This window comes from Entelurus aequoreus, linkage group LG16 (assembly GCF_033978785.1).
Source record: "Entelurus aequoreus isolate RoL-2023_Sb linkage group LG16, RoL_Eaeq_v1.1, whole genome shotgun sequence".
Taxonomy (NCBI): domain Eukaryota; kingdom Metazoa; phylum Chordata; class Actinopteri; order Syngnathiformes; family Syngnathidae; genus Entelurus; species Entelurus aequoreus.
The window spans coordinates 21,537,980-21,550,031 of NC_084746.1; the positions used below are offsets into that span (position 1 = coordinate 21,537,980).

The window sequence follows — 12,052 nt, forward strand, 5'->3', positions numbered from 1 at the left end:
CAAACATAGCTGAGAAATTGATTGCATCACTGTTAACTGACCATCTTAACAGTGGTAATAACCCACTACATTCAATGCGGTTAGATTTTCGGAAATACCATTCAACTGAAACCGCAATTTGTTATTTTCATGAGAACATCAGACGTCTGTTGGATCAAGGTGGTTATGTGGGAGCTGTCTTCCTGGATCTGAAAAGAGCTTTTGACTCACTAAATCACAGTGGTGTGCTGTCAGGGCCAGCAAGGCCTTCTCTGCTGGCCTAACATAACCAGAAATCATGATCATAATTAAAGATAAAAGTATATTTCAATTTACTTTCCCTAAATATCTAAAAGTATTCATATTCTCTTCATGTCATATTATGCTCCTTCCAGCGCTGTTGTTTTTAGGTTAGAGTTTTTATCCAATCAGAATTCAACTAGCTTACGTTGCCATGCTGTATGAAATCTGCCCGGGGCTTCAGAATCAACAATGCAGGCATCTGTGCACTGCAAGTGAACGGGCACATACAGTTGATAGACATTTGCGATAGATCACGAGTTGTTTGTCAGTAAGGCCTTCTAGCTGGCCTAAGGTTGAACATTTATGCGTCCTGTGATTGGATACTCCCTGGGACAGTTAGCGGTTAGCCAATCAGATCACAAGTTGTTGACAGTAGCCTATCTAGGTAGCCTGATGTTAACCAGACTTTGTGATTGGATACTCACTTGTCATTCCAAAGTGAGTAACCAATCACAAGTTGCAACTTAGCAGGAAGCAGGAAGTGTTGACCCACAAAGAAGGAGAACAAAACGTTGATTAGGTGGCAGATATATATTGTGATGTTATGAGCTAAGTAACATAAGAACTCCATTACCCAGCATGCCACAGTAGTGAAGAGCATTCGCAGTAGCCCAAAACAAAACGTTGATTAGGTGGCAGATATATATTGTGATGTTATGAGCTAAGTAACATAAGAACTCCATTACCCAGCATGCCACAGTAGTGAAGAGCATGCGCAGTAGCCCCGTTTCGGTTGTTGAATGTAGTACCATGCCGGCAGCCGGATGTTATCGATGAGCACGCTGTGGAGTAAACTTAAAGAACTCAGCCAACACGCCTGGTCTGCGTCTTTTACGATTAGACAAGACAACACATATATTTGCAAAACCATTTTCAAGAAGGATATTTAAAGAGAAACTACCTCTTGTGAGATGATGTCGGCGATGAAATAGGGAAATGCCCGCCATTTCCACTTGAATCAGCCGACTACGAGCGGTACCACCAGCTTATACGGCGTCCATGGGTGCTACAAATTGTGAGTTCAAAAATGGTATCTCTTTTTTTTTCACGTTAATATCCATCCATTATTGCAATTTTAATTTTGACAGTACCACATAAGATATGTTTTAATTGCTTATGCGGGTTTATTGATTTTTAAATGCACCAGAAAATAACCCGTTTTGTACACTGTTGAGGCGATCCAATGCACAATAGTGTGTAAATGTGTTTCTGTATAGTATTTCTCCAGCAATGGTCATGTGGTGGCATAAATTATGGTATTTTGAGAGGTAATCATTGAAGTCGGACATCACTAAAGGCCTAGGTGGGAAACGCACGGTCCGCCACTGCTAAATCATAATGTACTAATTTCAAAAATGTCACACTTTAATTTCTCTGATGGTGCACTCTGCTGGATGGGATCATACTTGTCAGATAGAAAATAGACTGTTCAGATCGGAAACTCAATGTCACCTTACCTTAGCTGTTCAACAGGGGTACCCCAAGACTCTATCTTGGGCCCAATTCTGTTCAGTCTCTATGTAAACGACTTACCTAGAGTCTGCCCAGATGTTCATTTGCAATTATATGCTGATGATACAGTGCTATATGTCCAAGCTATATCAGAACAAGAAGCTGCAACAAAACGATCAGCAGCTCTGGGACGAGAATCTCACTGCCTCAATGAATGCTGTTTACACCTCAATACCAAAAAGACTATGTATGGCAGAAAAATTCAAATATCTTGGATAGGGATGATGTTTGATAAGAAATTATCGAGTTCGAGCCTATTATCGAATCCTCTTATCGAACTGATTCCTTATCGATTCTCTTATCGAGTCCAGATAGGTTGTTGTGTATGGAAAAAAACAATATTTGGTTTAACAAAAGCTCACTTTTATTATATAAGAAAAAAATAAGATCTAATAAATAAATAAATATTGACTGTTACCCCCCTAAAAAAAAAAAAAAAAATTGACTGTTGTTACCCAAAGTATATTAAGTAGGATTTTTAAGTAAAACAAATATATACAGTAACACAAAAACAACCTGTCTCTGTGATCACTACAGGTGTATAAATAATACTATAGTGTTATATAAAATCAGTCCCTTGGGCACAAAACTGAAAATAATACAGCTCTCCAAAAAGTGCACTTCTGCTGCTATTTGACATAACTGTTTGTTATGATGCTTTGACATTTTTGCACTTTATTTCTTTATTGAAAGAAAATTCTATGAAGAGAAAAGTTGTTTGCAAATGTGGTTACAATGCTAAAAAATGAAAAGTTAAAGCTAAAAAAAGAAATACACTTTATTGAGTTAAAGGCCTACTGAAAGCCACTACTACCGACCACGCAGTCTGATAGTTTATATATCAATGATGAAATCTTAACATTGCAACACATGCCAATACGGCCGGGTTAACTTATAAAGTGCAATTTTAAATTTCCCGCTAAACTTCCGGTTCGAAACGCCTCTGAGGGTTGACATATGCGCGTGACGTCAATCATTGAAACGGAAGTATTCGGACACCATTGAAGTCAATACGAAATAGCTCTGTTTTCATCTCATTATTCCACAGTATTCTGGACATCTGTGTTGGTGAATCTGTTGCAATTTGTTCATTGCATTATGGAGAAAGAAGCTGAGCAAGCAAAGAAGAAAGTTGTCGGTGCGAAGTGTCTATTTTGCGAGGGAAGTCAGCAACAACACGTACACAGCCAGCGCTTCTTTGTTTACATTCCCGAAAGATGCAGTCAAGATGGAAGAACTCGGACAACAGAGACTCTTACCAGGAGGACTTTGATTTGGATACACAGTTGCGATAACGTGAGTACACAGCTGCGCTTCCAAACATTTGATCGCTTGCTATAACTAGCTCGAGCTAGTAGCTAGGAGCTAGCTCTGTCGAGGTCCCGTAGCTAAGTTAGCTTCAATGGCGTCGTTAGCAACAGCATTGCTAGGCTTCGCCAGGCTGGAAAGCATTAATTGTGTGGTTACAGGTCCAGGGTTTGGTAGTATTGTTGATCTTCTGTCTATCCTTCAAGTCAGGGGTTTATTTATTCTGTTTATATATGCAGTTAAGCACGATGCTATCACGTTAGCTCCGTAGCTAAAGTGCTTCACCGATGTATTGTCGTGGAGATAAAAGTCACTGTGAATGTCCATTTCGCATTCTCGACTCTCATTTTCAAGAGGATATAGTATCCGAGGTGGTTTAAAATACAAATCTGTGATCCACAATAGAAAAGGAGAGAGTGTGGAATCCAATGAGTCCTTGTACCTAAGTTACGGTCAGAGCGAAAAAAGATACGTCCTGCACTGCACTCTAATCCTTCACTCTCACATTCCTCATCCACAAATGTTTCATCCTGGCTCAAATTAATGGGGTAATCGTCGCTTTCTCGGTCCGAATCTCTCTCGCTACTGGTGTAAACAATGTGCAAATGTGAGGAGCCCTTCAACCTGTGACGTCACGCTACTTCCGGTACAGGCAAGGCTTTTTTATCAGGGACCAAAAGTTGCGAACTTTATCGTCAATGTTCTCTACTAAATCCTTTCAGCAAAAATATGGCAATATCGCGAAATGATCAAGTATGACACATAGAATGGATCTGCTATCCCCGTTTAAATAAGAAAAATTAATTTCAGTAGGCCTTTAACATTATTTCTTTATAGGGGGAAAGATGTGATGTTATGAGCTAGGAATACAACAACTACACTACCCAGCATGCAACGGGAGTGACGAGCATGCACGGTAGCCCCGAAAAGTGTTGTTGCATGTCACCACCCGGCAGCTAAGAATGAGGTTATGAGCACGCTGTGAAAGTAAACGTCAAGAACTCAGCCAACACGCCTCGTCTGCATTATTTATAATTAGACAGACAACACATATACAGTGTGATTTTGTTTTGTTTACAAGGAAAGAAAAACAAAAGTTAAAAAAGGGAGATGTCATATATGTATGTGCTGCGGTTGCTTTAAGAACGTTGCGACAGCTGCCGTAAAGGAGGTGCGTTGCTAGCCTTGTTGCTGTTTCCGGTTGGTCGTAAAAGTGTTTGTACCCTGCTCAAATCTCTCAGTAAAGTTATTCATTGGATTATACCTTTTGTTTTTAACTTCATTACATCTTGGAGCGCTTTTTCCGGTGCATTGTTTTTCCTGCTTTCCCTATTTGCTCCTAATGACTGAGCTACGTGACGTCATTTCTTGTGATGTCTCACGGTGCATTTCTGGTCGGGACGGGATTGGTCCCAGGGATTCGAATAAAGAAGCAACTATTTTTCTTTACTATAGTGGTCTCGATAACGGGTACCGGTTCTCAAAAAGGGATTTGAGTCCGAGGACTCGGTTCTTTTCTTATCGAACAACCGGGAAAACCGGTTTCGAGTATCATCCCTAATCTTGGAGTGGTCTTTGACACAAAAGCATCATTCAAAGCGCATGTTAAAAAAATCACAAATATCGCTAAATACAGTCTGTCAAATTTCAATCATATAAGACCATTCCCCACTTCCAAGACGGCTAAAGTCTATATGCACGCCATGATATTGTCACATATAAATTATTGTTTCACAATTTGGACACACACACACACAACAGAAATGGTAGTAAAACCCATCAAGTCTCTCTTCAAAAGGGCAGTTAAAATCCTTGACAGGAAACCAATGCACTTCCACAATTGTATTATTCTAACAAAACTTAACATTCTTGATCTTTATGGATGCATGTCTCATCTACAAAGTTTTAAATGCGCTTGTACCCCTACCATTAGATGAATTCATTCAGAGGGGAAACAGTGAAGGACGGAGAACTAGGGCCTTATCCAGAGGTGGTTGCAATACACCAAAACGTAGAACAAAATTCGGTCAAATGGTCACCTCTGTAAGAGGAAAGCAATCCTGGAATAGGTTGCCCACACACATTAGAGACTGTGATAACTATCCACTTTTAAAAAAAAACTTAAAAACACTGGCTAAAAATAAAAATAACCCAGACTTGCACCCCTTAAACCATTAAACACTGTTTCTAGACTCCAGCCTGTTCCAGTGGGCTTCCGGCCAGCGTATTTGAAGATGTGAGTGAATTGTCTGTCCTGGTCTATTGTCTTGTAATTGCGTATTGCAACTGCTTGTCTTGTCTGTTTTATGACATCTTATTTATTTGGTTTTTATTTCTGTCATCGTGGTTTTAAAGTCTTATGTGTCTCACTGTGTTATTTTAGAAACCTGCCTTGGGACTACAGCATTTATGCCAAGTCTGCCGCATTTACACTGTTTATTCAAGTGTTGATTAATGTGCACTGTCCCAATTAAATAAATGAAATACAATAGTGTTAATGTACAGTAAATACTTTTACTCGTGGATAAAAGCCAAAGTCGACTTTTACATTGTCAAATCTTTGTTGTGTGTTTTAGAATCAACACATTCAATCATTTCCTGAGTAAAAAGTGCAGACTTGAATAAAAGCTCCTCTACTGCAGCTCACCTCAGACACGTTCATCTCCTCCATCTCTGCCAGAGTCGGGGCTTTGAGAAGGATGCGAGGACGAGATGGCACCTGGGACCGAGACCCGGCCTCCGAGATGGACAGGTCTATACAGGAAGTGGACTTGGAACTACAAGGACACGTCTGAGCCAAGCAAGGCATAGATCCGAATGCTGCAGGAAGAGAAAGGGGCAAACATTTACTTGTGTTTTTGTTCCTCTATTTGTTTATTGTTAGTTGTGGAAAGAAACATGAAAGAACGGCAGAATCACCAAACAATAAAGGATTGTTAAGGACAAGTAGTACTTCCTCTCACCCTCCTTTATTTTTTGCTTTTCACATAGCCATTAACTGCTTTCGCCAAAACATGCTTAGTTTTACTGTGGACAAACCCCCTCCATTTTGGCTTTATCAGTAAGAAATATTTTTAAACCTTTGCAATGCAAAACGAAAGAAGGTAAACATATACAGTACAGGCCAAAAGTTTGGACACACCTTCTCATTCAATGCGTTTTCTTTATTTTCATGACTATTTACATTGTAGATTGTCACTGAAGGCATCAAAACTATGAATGAACACATGTGGAGTTATGTACTTAACAAAAAAAGGACTGAAAACATGTTTTATATTCTAGTTTCTTTAAAATAGCCACCCTTTGCTCTGATTACTGCTTTGCACACTTGTGGGATTCTCTTGATGAGCTTCAACACACCTTTGAAGTGAAAACCATTTCAGGTGACTACCTCCTGAAGCTCATCGAGAGAATGCCAAGAGTGTGCAAAGCAGTAATCAGAGCAAAGGGTGGCTATTTTTGAAGAAACTACAATATAAAACATGTTTCCAGTTACTTCCCCATTTTTTGTTAAGTACATAACTCCACATGTGTTCATTCATAGTTTTGATGCCTTCAGTGACAATCTACAATGTAAATAGTCATGAAAATAAAGAAAACACATTGAATGAGGAGAAGGTGTGTCCAAACTTTTGGCCTCTACTGTATAAAAACTCATAACAATAGTGTGGCTCTTAGGGAGACAGAACACATACATTTCCCCCAAATCAAAATATTAACATGAGGAAAATTAATTTAATACCAGTATTGGCTTCTTTGTTATCGGGCCGTTTCCACTGTGATTAATTACTGCACTTGCATAAACTCTAATTTCATGGAGAAGCAGCTCACGCGCTGATCTCTACACCCAACAGCTGGCGCCGTTTGCCTGTGTTTTAAGTGCTTTTTTGAGCACATTCAATAATACCATGATCCATCCATCCATTTTCTACCGCTTGTCCCGTTCGGGGTCGCGGGGGGTGATAATTATAGTCACAATAACCATGATATGTAATGTTAATATTGTTACATCCCTACACTCAACATACTACTTGGCAAAAAAATGGTTTATAAGGACAGACGTTTCATAACAGCAGGTCAACGTGCACTGCCCTCAACATTCATTCTACGATAATTTCGCCAACAGCGGTTGAGCGTGTATGCCGACGTCAGTCAATTTTTAGTAACAACAACATTAAGAATTAGTCCACATCAATTTGTCAACATATATGGTCTGCACTTAAATCTGCTTTTGTGTAAATTAGTGTTGTCCCGATACCAATATTTTGGTACCAAGTACCAAAATGTATTTCGATACTTTTCGGTACTTTGATACTTTTCTAAATAAAGGGGACAAAAAAAATGGCATTATTGGCTTTATTTTGACCAAAAATCTTAGCAATAAGAAACATATGTTTCTTATTGCAATTTTATCCTTAAATAAAATAGTGAGCTTCCAAGACTACATGTCTTTTAGTAGTAGGTAAACAAACAAAGGCTCCTAATTAGTCTGCTCTGCTGACATACGAGGTAACATATTGTGTCATTTCTCATTCTATTTTGTCATAATTATTAAAGGCCTACTAAAACCCACTACTGCCGACCACGCAGTCTGATAGTTTATATATCAATGATGAAATCTTAACATTGCAACACATGCCAATACGGCCGGGTTAACTTATAAAGTGCAATTTTAAATTTCCCGCTAAACTTCCGGTTGAAAACGTCTTTGGATGATGACGTATGCGCGTGACGTAAACAGTGAAACAGAAGTATCGGTACCCCATTGAATACAATACAAAATAGCTCTGTTTTCATCTCATAATTCCACAGTATTCTGGACATCTGTGTTGGTGAATCTTTTGCAATTTGTTTAATGAACAATGAAGACTGCAAAGAAGAAAGTTGTAGGTGGGATCGGTGTATTAGCGGCGGACTACAGCAACAGACGCGCTAGCCGACGCTAGCCACCGACCGCACGGATGATCGTGGTTGATGAGCAGATGAGGGCTGGCTGGCGTAGGTGGAGCGCTAATGTTTTTATCATAGCTCTGTGAGGTCCCGTTATACTAAGTTAGCTTGAATGGCGTCGTTAGCAACAGCATTTTTAAGCTTCGCCAAGCTGGAAAGCATTAACCGTGTATTTACATGTCCCTGGTTTAATAGTATTGTTGATCTTCTGTCTATCCTTCCAGTCAGGGATTTATTTATTTTGTTTCTATATGCAGTTAAGCACGATGCTATCACGTTAGCTCCGTAGCTAAGTTAGCTTCAATGGCGTTGTTAGCAACAGCATTTTTAAGCTTCACCAGGCTGGAAAGCATTAACCGTGTATTTACATGTCCCTGGTTTAATAGTATTGTTGATCTTCTGTCTATCCTTCCAGTCAGGGATTTATTTATTTTGTTTCTATATGCAGTTAAGCACGATGCTATCACGTTAGCTCCGTAGCTAAAGTGTTTCGTTGATGTATTGTCGTGGAGATAAAAGTCACTGTGAATGTCCATTTCGCGTTCTCGACTCTCATTTTCAAGAGGATATAGTATCTGGTTTGAAATACAAATCCGTGATCCACAATAGAAAAAGGAGAGAGTGTGGAATCCAATGAGCCAGCTTGTACCTAAGTTACGGTCAGAGCGAAAAAAGATGTCTTGCACTGCATTCTAGTCCTTAACTCCTACGTTCCTCATCCACGAATCTTTCATCCTCGCTCAAATTAATGGGGTAATCGTCGCTTTCTCGGTCCGAATCGCTCTAGCTGCATTGAAAACAATAGGAAAATATGAGGAGGCTATCAACTGACTACGTCACGCTACTTCCAGTAGGGGCAAGGCTTTTTTTTATCAGATACCAAAAGTTGCAATCTTTATCGTCGTTGTTCTCTACTAAATCCTTTCAGCAAAAATATGGCAATATCGCGAAATGATCAAGTATGACACATAGAATGGATCTGCTATCCCCGTTTAAATAAAAAAAATTCATTTCAGTAGGCCTTTAAGGACAAGCTGTAAAAATGTATTATTAATCTACTTGTCAACATACGTTCGATCGACACTTCTGTTAAAATGTAATAATCACTTATTCTTCTGTTGTTTGGGTACTTTACATTAGTTTTAGATGATACCACAAATTTGGGTATCAATCCGATACCAAGTAGTTACAGGGTCATACACTGGTCATATTCAAAGTCCTCATGTGTCCAGGGACATATTTCCTGAGTTTATAAACATAATATAAATAAATACAAAAAAAACGAAAAAAGATTTTGTGATGCTTAAAAATATCAATGTAATCATAGTAGCATCGACTAGATAACGCTCCTGTACTTGGTATCATTACAGTGGATGTGGATGTTATTGTATGGAACTATAATGCTATTTATATATGTCATTTTTAATAATAACACATCCTGACCCTTATAAAGACTCCTTTGTCTGTTGACATAGGCGTAACATATTTACATTTCCTGACTCAAATATTAACCAAGTATTAGTGATATTGTTATTGTAATCTTTGACGAAGGCAAACTATTTATAGGGACGCCATAATCACTAGCGTGTGTGCCTATGTTTACATCATCAAGTGGTCAGCTATTTCCCTGCTAGTGGAAGTTTATTGTAGATCATAAATCATGTCTCTCACCTGGAAAGTAGAAGAGCGACAATGTAATCCAACATTTTGGTATTTTGCCAGCCAATTTAAACCTGGAATTGTCAAGAACGACACGAAAAGACACTTGGTTCCACCACCCTTTTCTTTGCAAGGATTATGAGTAGAGATGTCCGATAATAGCTTTTTTGCCGATATCCGATATTGTCCAACTCTTAATTACCGACTCCGATATCAACCGATACCAATATATACAGTCGTGGAATTAACACATTATTATGCCTAATTTTGTTGTGATGCCCCGCTGGATGCATTAAACAATGTAACAAGGTTTTCCAAAATAAATCAACTCAAGTTATGGAAAAAAATGCCAACATGGCACTGCCATATTTATTATTGAAGTCACAAAGTGCATTATTTGTTTTAACATGCCTCAAAACAGCAGCTTGGAATTTGGGACATGCTCTCCCTGAGACAGCATGAGGAGGTTGAGGTGGGCGGGGAGGGATGGCGGGGGCGGGGGTGTATATTCTAGCGTCCCGGAAGAGTTAGTGCTGCAAGGGGTTCTGGGTATTTGTTCTGTTGTGTTTATGTTGTGTTACGGTGCGGATGTTCTCCCGAAATGTGTTTGTCATTCTTGTTTGGTGTGGGTACACAGTGTGGCGCATATTTGTAACAGTGTTAAAGTTGTTTATACGGTCACCCTCAGTGTGACCTGTATGGCTGTTGACCAAGTATGCCTGGCATTCACTTGTGTGTGTGAAAAGCCATAGATATTATGTGACTGGGCCGGCACGCAAAGGAAGTGTCTTTAAGGTTTATTGGCGCTCTGTATTTCTCCCTACGTCCGTGTACACAGCGGCGTTTTAAAAAGTCATACATTTTACTTTTTGAAACCGATACCGATAATTTTGAACCTGATACCGATAATTTCCTATATTACATTTTAAAGCATTTATCCGCCGATAATATCGGCAGTCCGATATTATCGGACATCCCTAATTGTGAGTCATTCTTCATCTAAATGGGAATAAAGCAAGATTCTAATGACAGCAGACATTGTACAATAAGTGAAGTTTTGTTATGTTTGTTGGCTCACATGATGTCTGCAACAGTCGGTGATGTAGTTGAAAAAAGCGAACATCATGATGTTTTTTTTAAATGAATGCGCCGGGTATGCTTAAAATGACCAAAATATGTGAATATTAAATGTTATTAGAAATGTGCCCGTTACTACATTACATATATACTTACAGCATGTATGTAAAACCTCATTGGAGGTGTTTGGATGTGTTTTTAAGGGTTTTATAGGCAGAATAGAGTGGCTCCCATAAGCGAACCTTTGATCGCATTTATTTCCTAATTAAAATGCATTAAAACAAGAAAAACATGTGTTATTTTCTTACCTAAGGTTTGTGAATGATAGGCAACATTCCAAAAAAATGCAATTCCACTTTAAGAGCTGTGTCATAGAACCAATTAAAGGCCTACTGAAACCCACTACTACCGACCACGCAGTCTGAGAGTTTATATATTAATGATGAAATCTTAACATTGCAACACATGCCAATACGGCCAGGTTAACTTATAAAGTGCAATTTTAAACTTCCCAGGAAACTTCCGCTTGAAAACGTCGCGGTATGATGACGTATGCGCGTGACGTCACGAGGTCAAGGGAAGTGTTTGGACCCAATTCAAATACCTGTTTTCTTCGACAAAATTCCACAGTATTCTGGACATCTGTGTTGGTGAATCTTTTGCAATTTGTTTAATGGACAATGGAGACTGCAAATAAGAAAGTTGTAGGTGCGATCGGTGCAGCGGCGGACTACAGCAACACCAACACCAGGAGTTGGGTTGTGTTTTGAGCAGGATAGCAGACGCACTACAGTGAGTAAGCCCGCCGCCGCATCTAAGTTAGCTTCTGTTTTTTTAGCTTCGTCAAGCTGAATATTATTAATCGTGTATTTACATGTTCATGGTTTAATAGTATTTTTGATCTTCTGTCTATCCATCCAGTCAGGTTTTTTTTATATTTAGTTTCTATCTGCATTTGAGACTGCTATGCTATCACGTTGGCTACGTGGCTAGGTTAGCTTCTATTTTTTTAGCTTCGAAAAGCTGAATATTATTAATCGTGTATTTACATGTTCATGGTTTAATAGTATTTTTGATCTTCTGTCTATCCATCCAGTCAGGGTTTTTTTTTTATTTAGTTTTTATCTGCATTTGAGACTGCTATGCTATCACGTTGGCTACATAGCTAGGTTAGCTTCTATTTTTTTAGCTTCGAAAAGCTGAATATTATTAATCGTGTATTTACATGTTCATGGTTTAATAGTATTTTTGATCTTCTGTCTAT

General features: G+C 38.9%; 1 protein-coding gene across 4 annotated transcripts in view; it reads right to left on the reverse strand.

Annotated features, from left to right (window-relative positions):
- spire2 (spire-type actin nucleation factor 2) overlaps window positions 1-12,052 on the reverse strand; it is a 100,648-nt gene that overhangs the window by 28,074 nt on the left and 60,522 nt on the right. For all 4 annotated transcript variants that reach the window (XR_009821317.1, XR_009821318.1, XM_062022360.1 and 1 more), the window contains exon 8: window positions 5,750-5,922. Coding sequence is in view for 2 of the 4 variants with exons in the window: in XM_062022360.1 (XP_061878344.1) it covers window positions 5,750-5,922 (173 nt within the window). In the remaining 2 variants the exon portion in view is untranslated. The remainder of the gene's footprint in view (window positions 1-5,749; window positions 5,923-12,052) is intronic.